We start from the raw sequence: 14,261 nt of genomic DNA, 5'->3' as shown, positions 1-14,261 counted from the left end.
GCGCCAAGCAAATCTCGCGAAATAAAAATTCAGTATGGATACAAAGCTTTTAAAGAGACAGGCTTCCTTTCTATATATGGCGATGGACAACAAACTACACTTTGAAAATTGTGGAACATACATACACTGTGGGATATACTTATGGAACATTTAAAGTATAAACTCAAATCTAACTAAACATTAACAGGCTACGTTTCGATGCCTTTTGGAAACATTAGGGATGTTTTCTTAGGTATGATGTTTCTACATACTGTCTTTAACATTATAATTTATAAGCTCAAGCCACCACATTTAAAGCAGGCTAAATGGTTCATGGTTCGAAATTCAAAAATCAATTTTGCCTGTCAATAATATTTTTTTCAGAAGGTCCATGGTTGGGACTTTGAACCTTGAAGACAAACGTTTGACGCAATTTAGTCCGAGTTTACGGTCCCCAGCGACATCTTGTGGTTAGTAACTAGCAAAGAAAAGTGCCATGGTTTGACTGAAGGCAAAGAGCTTCAAAGGTTTTTAGATGGACTAAGTTACCTACTTTTCATTCACAACTCCGATCCAGCAGAGCAATTTAGCATGGCCTGCACTGTAGGTTTTGCAGTAGTTCAGTTAATACATTTTACATGAAGCATTAATACATATTTGTCAATTACATGAATGATCTAAATATATGTCTGTGCTTCATTAATTTTAAGAACATATCATCAGGGCCTTATAACAAATACACAGCTGAAACAGTAACAAACCAAAACACTGTCAGCAAATATTAAACCAAAATAAGATGAGAACGTGACGGGAGTTACGTCACGGTGCGCACATTGGCACGCTCAGACTGGTGGAAGTACTGTCTGGATATATTTCGGAAAATAGCTACTTCATCCCGTTAAGTTACTTTGTTTATGTAGACTGTCCAGTTGTAGGTCTCTACCGTCACAAGTTTCCAAATATTTTGTATTGTTAATCACAAATTTACATTTAAAGTCGTTGGTGAACAACGTAAGCTAGTAGCTAGCTTAGATAACCAATGAGCCGAATAGACGGGGAAGGTTAGATACCCAGCTGTCAGTCCTTTCTTGGGTTTTGAGGGCGCCTTTTAGTTGTCCATGACGTTAGCTGGGTTAGATAGCTAGATTCCTAAACGAACTTTGTTGTCAAATAACACCTTTTTTTGATCACTAATACACGACATACGAACACACTCAAAAGCAGGCCTCCTTTTGGAAACAATGAGCAGTGGGTAGTAGTATGTGGCCGCTGCTTCAAAAGCTAGCTAGCCTAGCTAAGCTACTAGTAGTAGCAGCAAACTGAGTCGCTAGACAGTCGGAGCGGAGCCTGGCCGATGGAAAGCGCCGCTTTTTGTTGATGAGGTATGAGCTAACTAGCCAGCTATTTCAGCTAGCTCTCTACGGCCTAGCTTGAATAGCTAGCGTTCTGCAAAGCAATGTATCTAACGTTAGCAATAGTGCGGATAGTGACATATGTGGATGAACGAAGATACCCCATTCACGAAACTTCTGGAACTCACTCAATGCCACATTCTAGCTAGCATATTAAATGCAGTCAAGGCGAGTGGACGTGCAGATAGTGCTAGATGGACCCCAGCTAGCTGGGATAGCTATTTGACATCAACTTGATATCAGAATAATCAATTTGAAACCTTGTTGGCTAATACGGAGTTAATTGAAAGCTTGGTAGCACAGATATAATGTAGCTAGTTAAAAAATTAAAAATAAACTACAGCTAGCCTAAGTAGTATGGAATAAGCTCTTACGATAATCGATTTGTTATCGGAGTTAACTTTAACTTGGCTACTTAAAATAATGAACTTTTTTTTTAGATAACCTAACCCAACCTACAAATACGATGATAACATATCAAATACATGTTTACCACAACTGCTTGTTGGCTGCACCTGTCTCACGAGACTGATGTATCTCACCGAGATAGTTTTTTTTATTTAGGGAATTTTGTGTCATAAAATTCATTGTCAAAAAGTTTTTAAATCCTGTAGATATTCCAAATCATATAAGCCAACTTTAATGTAATTGTTATGGTAGTCAGTTAGCTAGTTTTCGAGCTTGTAGACTACTACTGCAAGGTGGAGGTTCTTCGTTGTAGCATTACTAGTTAGTTAATAGTAACACTCATCCTCCTTTCCCTTCCGTCAGGACACCTCCAGCCAGCAAGATGAAGGGGCTCCAGACGGATGCCTGTAACCCACCCAATGTACATCATCACACAATGCTGGAGCAGGACATGTCAAACGAGGCAGCCAACCACACTGGCCGGCCCCTTCTCTTCCACAACCAGGACTGCACCTCAGAGTCAGACTCGGGCCCCCATCACAGTGGAGGTGTGGTCCACATCGTGTCATCCTCAGACCCCAAATGGCACAGCAGCACTGAATGTGACCCAGCCACCGAAGGGCTCAGCAACGGGGCGTGCGGGCTGGAGAATGTTTCGTCCCACTGTGACAGCAGCACTGACCTTGCACTGAGCCAAGGCGTGTCTGAGATCTCCAACGACCTCTCCCTCCCAGAGGTCTGCATCTCCTCCAACACTGCAGTGCAGGAGGAGGACTTGAGCTATGAGGTCCAGCAGGCTTACAGGATATTCAGTGGGTTCCTTCTGGACAAGCACAAGGGCATCACAACCCCCTTCCTTCACCCTATTGGGCTGGAGGATCAGAGTGGGGTGGGCCTCAGGGTCAGGGGTCAGACCAGGCAGTCTATGTGTCTGAGAAGGATGGAGGAGAAGTTCCTAGGCCGGGAGTACGAGACAATAACAGAGTTTGTAGCCGACTTCAGGCTGATGCTGGAGAATTGTTATCGGCACCACGGGGTGGACCATTGGGTCTCCAAACAAGCCCAGAAACTGGAGATAATGCTGGAACAGAAACTCACCTTGCTTTCCAGGTGAACAAACAATTGCATCCTTAAAATCAACGATAGCATTCCTGTTCCGAGTTATAGACTCATGCATTGTTTACTGATCAACCTTCTCTTAATTGATTTTCATTTGTGAGCACATTTTCTCAGTTTGAGGCCAGTCTGTCTACCTAAAGAGTCTTTTTGGTGATGAGGGATTGAACATCTAAGCCTGGTCATTCCGTCATCCGTTCAGTCTATGCTTCCCCCCGCACCGATGACTCAGCCTCTCCTTCTGTTTCTGTCCACTCAGAACCCTGCGAGAGAGGACCACTCTGGTGATGACGTCCAAGGGTCGCTTCGGGGCGGAGGACCAGCGTGGCCCGGCTCTGGGGGGGACGTCCACCCGGAGGAGGTCGGTGCCCCGCAGCCTGGCCACCATCACCGTGGGTGGGCACGAGTCCCTCATGGTGCAGGCTCTGCGTCTGGAGGAGCAGCAGAGGGTCAAGGAGGAGAGGCGGTGAGACATGCTTTGAGTTTATGGATACTGACAGTTTGGTGTGCAGGCTTTTTTCTTTCTTTCTTTTTTTTTACACGGTTTTAGTATGAGCGAAATCGTTTTGAACACTTTGTGAAACACCATGTGTAACAAAGGCCCCACCCCCTCGTCCTGTTCTCCTGGTGCAGGCAACGAGAGCTGGAGAAGAAGGAGGCGGAGGAGACGTCAGCCAAGGAGGTGGAGGAGTGGGAGGGCGGCCTCCTCTCCCAGGCCTCCCCCTGGTCCATCCACACCATGTGGGAGCTGCCTGCCATCGGACACTTCCTGTGCCTGGCCCAGGCGGCCCTCAACCTCCCGGAGATCGTGTTCTTCGAGCTGGAGCGCTGCCTCCTGATGCCTCGCTGCAGCTCCTTCCTGGCCAAGGTCATGAGCTCCCTGCTGTGTGCTCCCCAGAGGAGGCCCACGCTGCACCGCCGGCCCGCCCTTCCCTACCGCCGCTGGGAGGCGGAGCTGAGGCTGAGGGTGCTGGGCTGGTACCGGGCCGTGGGGGCCGCCGAGGACCAGGGGCCCCGGGCTGAGCAGCTGGGACTGGACCAGCAGGTGAAGCGCAAGACGACCATCGCTATCATTTTCTGTTCCATCCTGACATCTACTAACGTCTGTGTTCTTCTGAATCAGAGAAATAGTTCTTGTATTTCGGCAAAACATTTTTTTATTCTATTCAGCATTCCGATATTTCTTTCTGTTTTTCTATTGGTGCGTTGTAGGTGTTTAGGAAGCTTGGGGAAGTCAGTCCCCTGGAGGAGCACCCCTTCCACCTGCTCTCCTTCCTCCAGCGCGTGTGGCTTCTCAAGGCGCTCTGCGACAATGTGTACCAGACCCAGAAGGAGGTCCAGGACGCCGTGCTGGGCCAGCCCATCCACGAGTGCCGCGAGTCCATCCTGGGCTACGATGGGCAGGAGAACGCTTACATCCACTTCCCCCACTTCTGCGGCGCCGACCTGAGGATCTACTGCCAGAGCCCCAGCCTGCCTCCCCAGTTCCCCCTGCCGCCTGTCCAGGTCCGCAGGCTGGAGCCCGCGGAGGGGGAGGACGGGGGGGACTCTGACCCGCAGAAGGGGGAAGAACAGGAGGAGGTGGAGGAGGGTGCTGGGAGTTGTAGTCTCCTGGTCTCGATGAAGACGGAGGAGCAGGAGGAGAAGCAGGTGGGGGGAGGGGTCAAAGGGGAGAACGGCGAGGTCAGCGGGGCGGGGACCTTTCACCCCCCCTGGGGGCTGAAGAAAGAGGAGGCTTCGTCATCGGACGAGGAAGAGGTGGTGAAGGAAGATTTGAAACTGAATGTAAGGAGGAGTAGTCGTCGCTCCCTTGCTGGCCAATCAGGATCCAGGGACTGTGTCAGTTCTGGGGGGAGGAATCGGAGGAGCATGAAGGAGGAGCCTCTGTCTGAGGAGGACGTCAACGTCAGACACAGAGTCAAACGAGAAGTCAAAACAGAGTTACGTGAACCCTGTCTGAGTGTTGGGGAGCACAGCTACACCGGGAGGTCTCCTGCTCGCTCCGCCCCCACACCCGCCAGAACGCCAAAGGTGGAGGCGGGGGCCACCCCCTCCCCGGCTGAAGTCCACGGGACCTGTCTAGAATGTTCTCAGGGGTCGGGGTCTGAGCAGCACCGTAACTGTCACTGCTCCTCAGCCCGCCTGTCGTCTGGGTCAGAGTCCTGGTCGGGGTCCGGGTCGGGGTCCAGCCACGACAGACCTTCAGAGGGAGGCAAGATGGAGAGAATACGAACCAAGAGAAAGAAGAGGAAGAGAAAGCGGGGCGGGGGGAGGGTGCTGCGGTCTCTGACGGGGGGTGGGGGGGGGAGGAAGAGGCCGGACAGGAGCCGCCGGTGCCGGGACAAGGCTGCCGAGTCGGCCCTGGAGACGGCTGATAACTGCACAGTGAAGAAGGACAGGAGGAAACAGGAAATAGGTGAGGGAGCGAGAAGGGGTCAGAGGTTGAAGGGAATGTCGAATGTGAAGCATGTGATGGGTTGAGCAGGAGATGGCAAAGGCAGAAAGTCTTGTTACTTTAAAGGGATTTTTACTAGGAAGTGAAGGAAAATATTTGCCTCTCTCTCTTACTCCCTAGGGAAAACTGTGGAGACCCAGAAACTGGCCTTAAAGAAAACCAAGCCTCTGTTTCAGGTTGAACCAGCGTTTAAGGTAACTCATGTTGCTGGGGTTGTATTCCTAACTACCACACCTGCATGTCTGATACAACCAGTGAGAGAATACGCTTTGGAGTCTAAACAAGACATCGCTGGTGACATTTCACTTACCAGGCTCGTCTCCCTCTCTTTCCTCACCCTGTCATTGGTCCATCTCCCCCTCCCCCCCTCCCCCCACGGCCCCTCCCCCCCCCCCCCCCCCTCCCATGGCCCCTCCCTCTCTAGTTGGTGTGCACGAGCCTGCAGGAGCTGAGGGAGCTGATCAGCAGGACTGAAGATGAGCTGGATGAACTGGAGAGCGCCAAGAAGAGATCTGTTAGTGTCAGTCAAGCTTCACTCAGTCTACTCAATCTAACATAGGATCCTATAGGCAGTACAGTATCTACAGTAAGTGTGTGTTGTGATGGTGGACTGGTGGCGTACTTCATTTGTGTGTTTGTTGTGATGGTGAACAGGGCCGCTGGTACTTTAGGAGAGAGGCGGTGAAGGACCTTCACATCACGCTTATCCGCCTGCTCAACGAGCTCTCACCCTGGGAGCCTAAACTGGTCAAGGCCTTCCACCGGAATAGGTAAACACACACATTTTAACGCCTGGATTCATTTTTAGAAACATTTTCTAGGTTTGATTTCAAGCTGTGTTTAGTTACTGTGTGATTAAATAGTCCAAATGTCCACTGGCTCCCTGAATGTTGTTTCTAAGGGTCTGTTTTTCTGTTGGAAAAGATGGAAACGCTGTATTTGAATACCGTCTTCCCCTCCCCAGACTGCGCCTGAAAAAGGACCACGACGACTTCAAGAAGCACCCCGAGTATGCCAACTTCGTACGGGAGGAGTGGGTGGCGGAGGAGGTGGCGAGGCGCGCTAGGAGGGGAGACGGGGCCTCTTCCTCCTCCTCCTCCTTCTCCGACTGCAGCAGCAGACTGGAGGAGGAGGAGGAGGAGGACACTGTCCCCAGGGGCTTATGGGCTGCAGGTACGGTCAGACACACACACGCGCATTTGTTCATTCATCCGTTAATGCATTCATCCCCTCATGTATTCATCCATTGAATGGATGTCAACGTTTGTGTGTTCCAGCTGACCTGAAGCAGGTAGGCACAGAGGCTGCGGTAGATGGCCTGGTGACTCTTCAGCAAGTCGGGACCCCAGGTGACCTTCGACCTATCACGCGTTACCTGAAGCGTATGGGGAGCGACGTCGAGGACCACCCAGCACTGAGGAAGAGGTGCCGGGCCGCCAGCGGTGCTGACTTGACCGTCCCCTCTTCATGTGGGGGGGAAGCGGACCTCCAGAGCAGACCCGGAGCCAGGGAACAGAACCCAGCAGGTGAGGTCCAGACTCAGATCCAGGCTGGTCGAACTGGACCCGCTGTTCTGTCCCCTGCCGTGGGCTACCCCAGGAGGTATCAGCCTATACCAACCCTTCTGGCCAAGAGTGTGGGCAATAAAGTGACCTTAATGCACCGGCCTCCTTCTCCGGAACCCCCCCCTTCGCCACCTGCACCACCTGGCCAGCCTCCGAATAGAAATTTGACGTCCTTCTCTCCCCACGCCACCGGGCCTTCCCTCCTCGCCTCTCTTCAACACTCTCAGCCCCCCAGCTCTCTGCCAACCTTTACTCCCACCCCTGCAGCCAAGCTACAACTCCCGGCCACATCCTCCGCTACAGCCCCCATGGCGGGCAAATCCCCTGGCCCTACATCCCCTGTACCAAAGAGCCCTGTCCGGGTGGTGTACCAGGTGCCAGAGGCCCTGGGCCTGCTCAAGAAGGACGGCAGCCCGGTGAAGATCTCCGTCCAGCCCCTGCTGGACCAGAAGACCAGGGACCAGATCATGCACCAGGTGGTGATCCTGCCCAGCAGCCTGCTCCTCCACAGGCCCTCTGAGGAGAGGAAGGAGCTGCGCACTAAGACCGCTCGGGGCTCCTCCCCCTCCAAACCCTCCGCTCCCCTCTCCGCCGGGCTCTCCCTCCCAGGGGGGAGCAGCATACCTATCCAGCCAGTGGCTCCTCTCAAGGAGCCCAGAGGGGGGAGAGATGGAACCCCGTCTCCCCCTGTCTCCACCAGGCAGCTCCAGACTCTACCAGCAGGCTTTAAGGTTGTGCATGCCCCAGGCTCCAAAACAAGCACACCCCAGACTGTAATGCCAAACAGGTCCCTCACTGCCAGTGCTGTGTCTACTGACTCCAGTGAAGCACATGTGGACCCCAAACAGGAGCTGAAGACCATCTGCATCCGGGACTCGCAGTCCATCTTGGTCACCACTAGAGGGGGCAACACTGGTGTGGTGAAGGTCCAGGCATCCTCAGAACAGAATCCTCATGGATTGTCCCCAAACAGCCCTGTCATCACCATCTCCCCTCAGTTAAAAGCCTTCTTGGTGTCCAAGACCTCACCACCTCCTCTTGCTCCTTCTACTGATCCGTCCTCCACAGCCCCCAGGAGCTCTATGGTGTCTCAGTCTCAGTCCCAGTCTTCCCCCTCTGGGCTGAGGATCTCCACTGGTCCTGCCCTCCACCACACGCCCGTCTCCCCCACCCCCTCTTCCCCCAGCATTCCAGCAAGCAGTATTGTCACCCTGGCCATGAACCGGGGCCCCGGCCTCATCTCCCTCCCAGCTGCAGCTAAGCCTGGTCTGGCCTCAGCCTCGGCCTCACAGACCACTGTTGCTGTCAGCACCCAAGGTCCCCTCTCTCCTAACTGCCCTGTCACTCTCCCCCAAAGCCCCTCCATGCCCATGCTAGGGCTCACCCAGAATGCACTGCTGCAGTGTGTTAGCAGTCCTGCTGGGAAGAGGGCGGGTGCTGATGACAAGCAGCCAATCACAAAATTCATCTTGGTCACACCCACCTCTAACGCCACCCCCACCCCCATCAAACCTGTGGTCCTTCCGGGTTCAAAGCTGATGTTCGTCAGCCAATCCACAGTGTGCTCCTCCCCCACCACCACCTCTTCCATAGGAAGCATTCCAAAACAGGCCCAAGTGCCTGGGCTCGTAGGTCAGCCCTTGACCTCGTCAGAACCAGCTGACGCTGGGAAGAAAGGAGCCCATCGGAATCCAAACGTGTGCAACACCAGCACCTCAGAAGTTCTGTCTATGGTTCCAAGTTTTGCTCTACCCTCCGGGGTTCAGATCAGACTACCGGGCCAGACCACCAGCAATGCGACCCAGCCCCCAGTGAAGGGCAGCCCGTTCTGTATCTCCAGGCCCGGTGGCCTGGCTGCCTCCTCCACTGGCCTGGTGTTGGTCCAGAGCACCAGTACCATCCCCTCGCTGGGGCCTGTTGGAAGCAGAGGGTCTGGAGCTGGAAAGGTAGAGACCCCCCACTGTGCAGTCAGAACCACACAACCCACACCTCCCCACATCCAGGATCCCCAGTACCACAATCCCTCAGGTGCTTTTGGCACACCTGCACAGGTGATCAAGGCTCCTCCCCCTTCCCCCAGAGCCATGCCATCTTCACCTGTGAGACCAGCCGGTAACGTTTGTACCAGCCCCACCCCGGGCACCACTGGCACAGTGCAGCAGAGAATCGTCATCAACACGTCAGCCCCACTGGCCGCCGGGACCCAGATTCTCCTCAACAACACCCGCTTCGTGGTGCCTCCCCAGGGGCTTGGTCCTGGGAGCCACATCCTTATTATCACCAGCCCAGCACCAGCCCCTCAGGGGGCCAGCCCTGCCACCTCATGCCCATTAGGGTCCACCCTCCCTGGAACACTTGCCCCAGTGTCAGCCCCTCTCCCTGTTGGAGCTCCTGCCTTGGTTCCGGTTCCAACCAGGTTGGCCGGAACAGTGGTCCCAGCTCTGGCCCCCACCCAGCCTGCACAACAGGGGCCACGGATGGCCACTCCAGGAGCTCAGCCACAAAAAGTAGCACTTAGACTCCCAGCCACCTCTATCCACCCCTCCATCTCTCTCTCTGTCCCTCGGCAGGTAGGAGCGGTCAGAGCTCCTCTGCTGGCCAGTAGCACCTTGTCCTCCTCCTCTCCACCTGGAAGCTTCGGTGCTGGCCAGGTGGTTGGAAGCACACAAAGCACTCTCAAACAGGCTGTTCTACCAACAGGAGCCACCAGGACGCCTGTCAGAGCGCAGCTCATGTCCACCGTTCAGCCAATCCAAGCACTTACAACACGGACACAGGGTCCGCCCACGGCAGCTGTTCCACCAATAGGCAGCGCACTTTCCCGGGTTCAGTCTTTACCCATCGCCACGGTACTACCAATCGGCAGCTCCTTCAATAGCACCCAGGTTGCTCCTGTAGCAGTGGTGCCTCCATCCAGTAGCACTGTAATAACTACACCAGCTCAACCAATCCGGACATTGAGGACGTCAGAGACCATAACCGTGCCTGTCGCTCTACCCAATCAAATGCAGGATTTGGAGAAACCACTTGTACAGGTCCCAGTCATGTCTCCAGTGGTACCTACCAAGTTGCTGGTGAGTCCAGACGGTGCTGTACTGAACACGGTCCTGGGACCAGTTAATCAGGCCAGCCCTGTGGGTCTTTCTGCCCTGAACTCCACCCTAGTGGTCAGCCCCAGTGTCTCCTCGGTCAGGGTCCTACCCAGCCTGGGCTCAGACGGCTCCATGGATGGTACCCCTACCCCGACAGGCACTGGCTTGACTGACCTGTGAACTCTGACCTTTCGACTTGGTTTTCTGAACCCCATTCTATACTCGGCGAGTAGTGTAGTCATTGGTAGCAAGGTTGTGTTCAGTTGGAGTTCCTGTTGGTTCTCGTGAGAGATGAAGAGGGCCCTTGTTGCTCTGGGAGACGCTTCCAGCTCATCATCAGAGTGGAATCTTCAGGGTCTGATTTGACACCTCGTCTCCAAAAGAAAAAACTGCCGGTTGAGTTGTATGTAAAGTTTATTCTAGATTAACTCTTTAGTTGACTCTGTTTGAATCTGTTTGCTGAAGAGACTGTGGAATAGACTGGAGTGGTAATCAATCTTACGATGATGTTCTATTTTTTGAGGCAAAAACTTTTTTTGTTGCCCTCTAACAAAATTGATAGTTCAGTCGATCTGTCACTTAAATTTATAATTCATGGCCAGTATTAAAACATGTTGTTGGATCACAAGGTTTGAATGTTCCTATTATATTACTTTGAAATGTAACATTCAGTGATACCATTTAGAATTCATAGGATTGGAAGAACTTCTGATTCCTACGATTCCTCCCTCAGACCAACTGGTGGTTGGTTCTGAGATTTGCTCCTAAAAAGAATGTGAGATTTACATATTTCCAAACGTTAGCGCAGGCTTTCTGTCTTTTCAACCAACAAGCTGTTTGGAAAAATAAGCAAACATTCACTCAGATTGAAGTGCAACTAATTATTTATTTTTACCATATAGATTTTTCAAAATATTTAGTGGATACATTTTCATTGAATAACTGTGGACATTTCTGCCTGGTAATAAATGTGACTGTCCTTTCTAAGTGTGTCGGTTGTTGTGTTCCTTTGAAAAAAAAATGCTCTTTCTTTAAATAAAGCTGAATGAGTGGAGAGGGAGACCGTCTCCTGATAACATGTTACTGAAGTGGCTTCACGCAACTACACAATGGTTATTGTAAAAAAACGAAAGCGAAACGCATTCATATTCACAATAACATCTGATCAACCAAACAACAGTTCCGTCTTCCAAACAATCGTGCCTATAAAGTTGGAGTATTGGCATTAAAAGTGAGTTATGTAGATCTTGGTGGTCTGTGTGGGGGTGTCCAAGGGTGGAGAAGGCTCTTCAGGGGGAGTAGGGTGGAGGTAGCGGTCCTGAGGAGATCTTCTCATAGGCTGGTGGAGCATTGGGGACCTAAACACAAGGATGAATTTGACAACAGAGCCGGTCACATGTATCACTCTTGTAAAACAAACCATAATCGATCTATCCACCTAATCAAATTATGAAATAGAATCGCTGTTGAACTTCTAGCCCCAACCCCTTCCCCTACACACAGGAATTTCACTCGTGCCTGTGCCAGCTCTCGCACTGGAATCCCCCTGCCCTCCCATACACACACACACACACACACACATATACACACACACATCCTGATCCTCTCATCTGGTCTGGTGACATAATAATCTGCAGCAGCAGACCACTGCATCAGTTCGCATGCACCTTGCAGCTTTAGATGCATTCCTCCCAGAACAGAGCTGGTGAGAGCTCAGCTTCTCGCTCCCCCTGCCTCAGACTCCGGCGCCTCCTACAACTGCCGGCAGTTGTTATTCCGCGTCTCACAGAACAGTTTGGCCTTCCGTCTTCTCCAGACAAGGAATGTGTAAAGAAGCAGGGGGTCTACATCCCAACGTGTATCTTGAGACCACACTTGGCTCCTAGGAAGGAAGTCTCTTGACGCTTGCTTCTGAGTGGTCCTTGAGTCCAGGCATGGTCAGCTGGTCTGTTAGGCCTTCACGGATGCGTGTGTGTTTGTTCCCCTTCACCAGAAACAATCTAAGGGCTTAGTATCCATTGATGTCTTACCGCAGGCTGGAGGCTGACAAACTCTGTAAGAGCCATCTTGTTGTCTGCGGCTGCTCCTCCTTCGGTGTACTGTCCTGCGCTCCATGTCTGGGGGCCGGATCTGGGGCTCTGGAGGGGGGGGGGGGGGGCAGAGCAATGGGACATGGTCAGTCAGCAGGACACAGTTCAGTTGCAAAGACATTTGTTCTTCACAACAGGCATGCAATCTGCATCCTTCACCCGCCTTTCTGTGTGTGTGTGTGTGTGTGTGTGTGTGTGTGAGAGAAGTGTTGTTTCAAGTCTTGCAAGACCATCACTGAGCCTTCAAGGGATGTTCCAATATGGATCGATCTTACCCTGATCATCCTATAAGTGTTTTGATATTGATTGATACAGGCTGATTTTACCCTGATCATCTTGTAGCCACTCCTCCTCCTGAAGTACCAGCACCCCAGGATCAGCAGAGCGGCCAGGATTACCACCAGCAGGGCAATGCCCACCGCCCTGACAGACACACACACACACACAGTCAGAACGTTGCACATGAAAGGCTTTGATATGTGTTTTCTGTAGAGCAATATCCATTTGGCTTACAACAAAGACTTACAGATGTGTTGTGTCACAATGAAACAGGGTCAGAGTCAACGCCAGTGTGCTGGCATGTTATTGTTAACTGTATTGAAAATTTCCTGTCTCTGCTTTTGTTCCTGCATGTCTCCGGTGCGGTCGCCCGGTTTGCTACGTGTACAGTAAAGTACCAACTACACACGTACTCTTGGTTGTGAGTTATTCCTAACTACAGGCGCAATATGTTTATTTAACTCTTAAATTATTGTCAATACTGATGCAGAATGGGAATTTACGCAACAACAATAATAAACAAAAAAACTATATATGAATAATTTGAAACATTCCGAAATGTTTTGTATACTCACTCTTCAGCCCGGACAAAGCCACGGCCCTTGCTTGCGAAATAAACGTTAAAGTCTCCACGTGGCATCCTTTTTAAGTCCACAGCTTAGGCCTAATGTAACATGACGTAAAAGTCACAAATATAAAAACTGATAACCTTCATTAACATTTGACAACATTCTATGACAACTTGATTTTACATACATCACACACGACAATAATACTACTACGCTCTGCAAAAACATTGTGAACACAGGAGCTTTAATGAAGTCTGTACAGTTATTTAATGTCTTGTGCACTAGACCAATATAGTCTACTGTTAAACCAAGATTATCATTTTATTAGCAATTACTGGAAGAAAAGTATGATAATAAATAGGCTACGTTATTCAATCAAACTGTATCATCCAAAACAACCTGTTCTTCAAAATCCCACTTGGGTCTGCAAAAGAGAAAATCTTACCAATTAGATAATTCAATTGCGAAGAGTCCCCTACAGTCTCCAATCTACACTGCTTTCACCCGCCGCTTTTCTCTGCTCTCCCTCTCAGCTCAAATCTTGGAGTCAGAGAAGAAAAAACTGTTGGGAAGGAGTTCTCATGACCGTCACGGGTTCTACTTTCATACTTAAAGCCATTGAATCGGACTAATTAGCGTGAAACCCTGCAGCCCTGAACTCAAACTAGTACAGACTCGTGCAGTTTGACGAAAGGGGTCTGTCTGCTGAAAGGGTCTGCTGTCTGCTGACTTCACGCAGTGGGGGCCTGGTTTGCAAAGTGTGGCAGGCCTCAGAACAAGATGTATAATTCATATTGTGGGAAAAAAGGAACAATTGTATATATGCCTACAGTAACTAATAGCGGAAAGCAGGAATGATCCATTTTAATATCAATAAAACACATCTTACACAATTTGAGTTTTTCTGCACATGTGTCGCAGTCAAACTGGCCGAGGGGAACAACCACATGATAGGTTGTTGATAGAAATATTTTTGGGCAGCAAGGTCTTAGTACAGTTTGCACAGTGGTTCTGTCTATATGTGCTGTAACGTCAACGACCGGTCTTCCAGGGGGCACCATATTACAATATTAAAGCCTGAATCGTTTCAGTTAAGTTGATCATCATCCGTTTTTCTGGGCGGGGCAAACTATAGAATTATTGTTTGACGATTCATAATTCATGTAATTCTAAGCGTATGAGTTACTTTTAAATAATCACGTCCAGTGTCTTTTAAGATTTATGTAATTGCTTTGCTTAACATAATTACAGAACGTATCTTGAACTTTACAGCACTTATTCCAGCTTCGCATTTTC

General features: G+C 50.7%; 2 protein-coding genes across 2 annotated transcripts; one reads left to right on the top strand and one right to left on the bottom strand.

The window, feature by feature from the left end:
- The first annotated feature begins 940 nt into the window (after positions 1-940).
- On the top strand, positions 941-11,002 carry LOC136956070 (uncharacterized bromodomain-containing protein 10). The gene is made up of 10 exons (XM_067249890.1): positions 941-1,361; positions 2,163-2,909; positions 3,175-3,381; positions 3,549-3,960; positions 4,128-5,331; positions 5,491-5,564; positions 5,795-5,890; positions 6,025-6,140; positions 6,335-6,543; positions 6,648-11,002. The coding sequence occupies exons 1-10, from the start codon at positions 1,357-1,359 to the stop codon at positions 10,205-10,207; spliced, it is 6,630 nt and encodes a 2,209-aa protein (XP_067105991.1). The 5' UTR covers positions 941-1,356; the 3' UTR covers positions 10,208-11,002.
- mlana (melan-A) lies at positions 10,904-13,475 on the bottom strand. The gene is made up of 5 exons (XM_067249891.1): positions 13,411-13,475; positions 12,972-13,060; positions 12,444-12,540; positions 12,058-12,165; positions 10,904-11,385 (listed from the first exon to the last, which is right to left on the bottom strand). The coding sequence occupies exons 2-5, from the start codon at positions 13,034-13,036 to the stop codon at positions 11,317-11,319; spliced, it is 339 nt and encodes a 112-aa protein (XP_067105992.1). The 5' UTR covers positions 13,037-13,060; positions 13,411-13,475; the 3' UTR covers positions 10,904-11,316.
- Positions 13,476-14,261: the final 786 nt, after the last annotated feature.

This window comes from Osmerus mordax, chromosome 14 (assembly GCF_038355195.1).
Source record: "Osmerus mordax isolate fOsmMor3 chromosome 14, fOsmMor3.pri, whole genome shotgun sequence".
Taxonomy (NCBI): Eukaryota; Metazoa; Chordata; class Actinopteri; order Osmeriformes; family Osmeridae; genus Osmerus; species Osmerus mordax.
Note: the sequence above shows the minus strand (reverse complement) of the source record. Positions and strands in the feature narration are given on the sequence as shown.

Bases quoted from the DNA above. Each gene is read 5' to 3' on its own strand.
- LOC136956070 (XM_067249890.1), top strand. The intron at 3,961-4,127 runs GTGAAGCGCAAG...GGTGCGTTGTAG, and splicing joins AGCTGGGACTGGACCAGCAG to GTGTTTAGGAAGCTTGGGGA. The intron at 5,565-5,794 runs GTAACTCATGTT...CTCCCTCTCTAG, and splicing joins AGGTTGAACCAGCGTTTAAG to TTGGTGTGCACGAGCCTGCA.
- mlana (XM_067249891.1), bottom strand. From the start codon at position 13,036: ATGCCACGTGGAGACTTTAACGTTTATTTCGCAAGCAAGGGCCGTGGC. The intron at 12,541-12,971 runs GTGAGTATACAA...TGTGTCTGTCAG, and splicing joins GGCTTTGTCCGGGCTGAAGA to GGCGGTGGGCATTGCCCTGC. The intron at 11,386-12,057 runs GTAAGACATCAA...CCTTGTGTTTAG, and splicing joins TTGTCAGCCTCCAGCCTGCG to GTCCCCAATGCTCCACCAGC.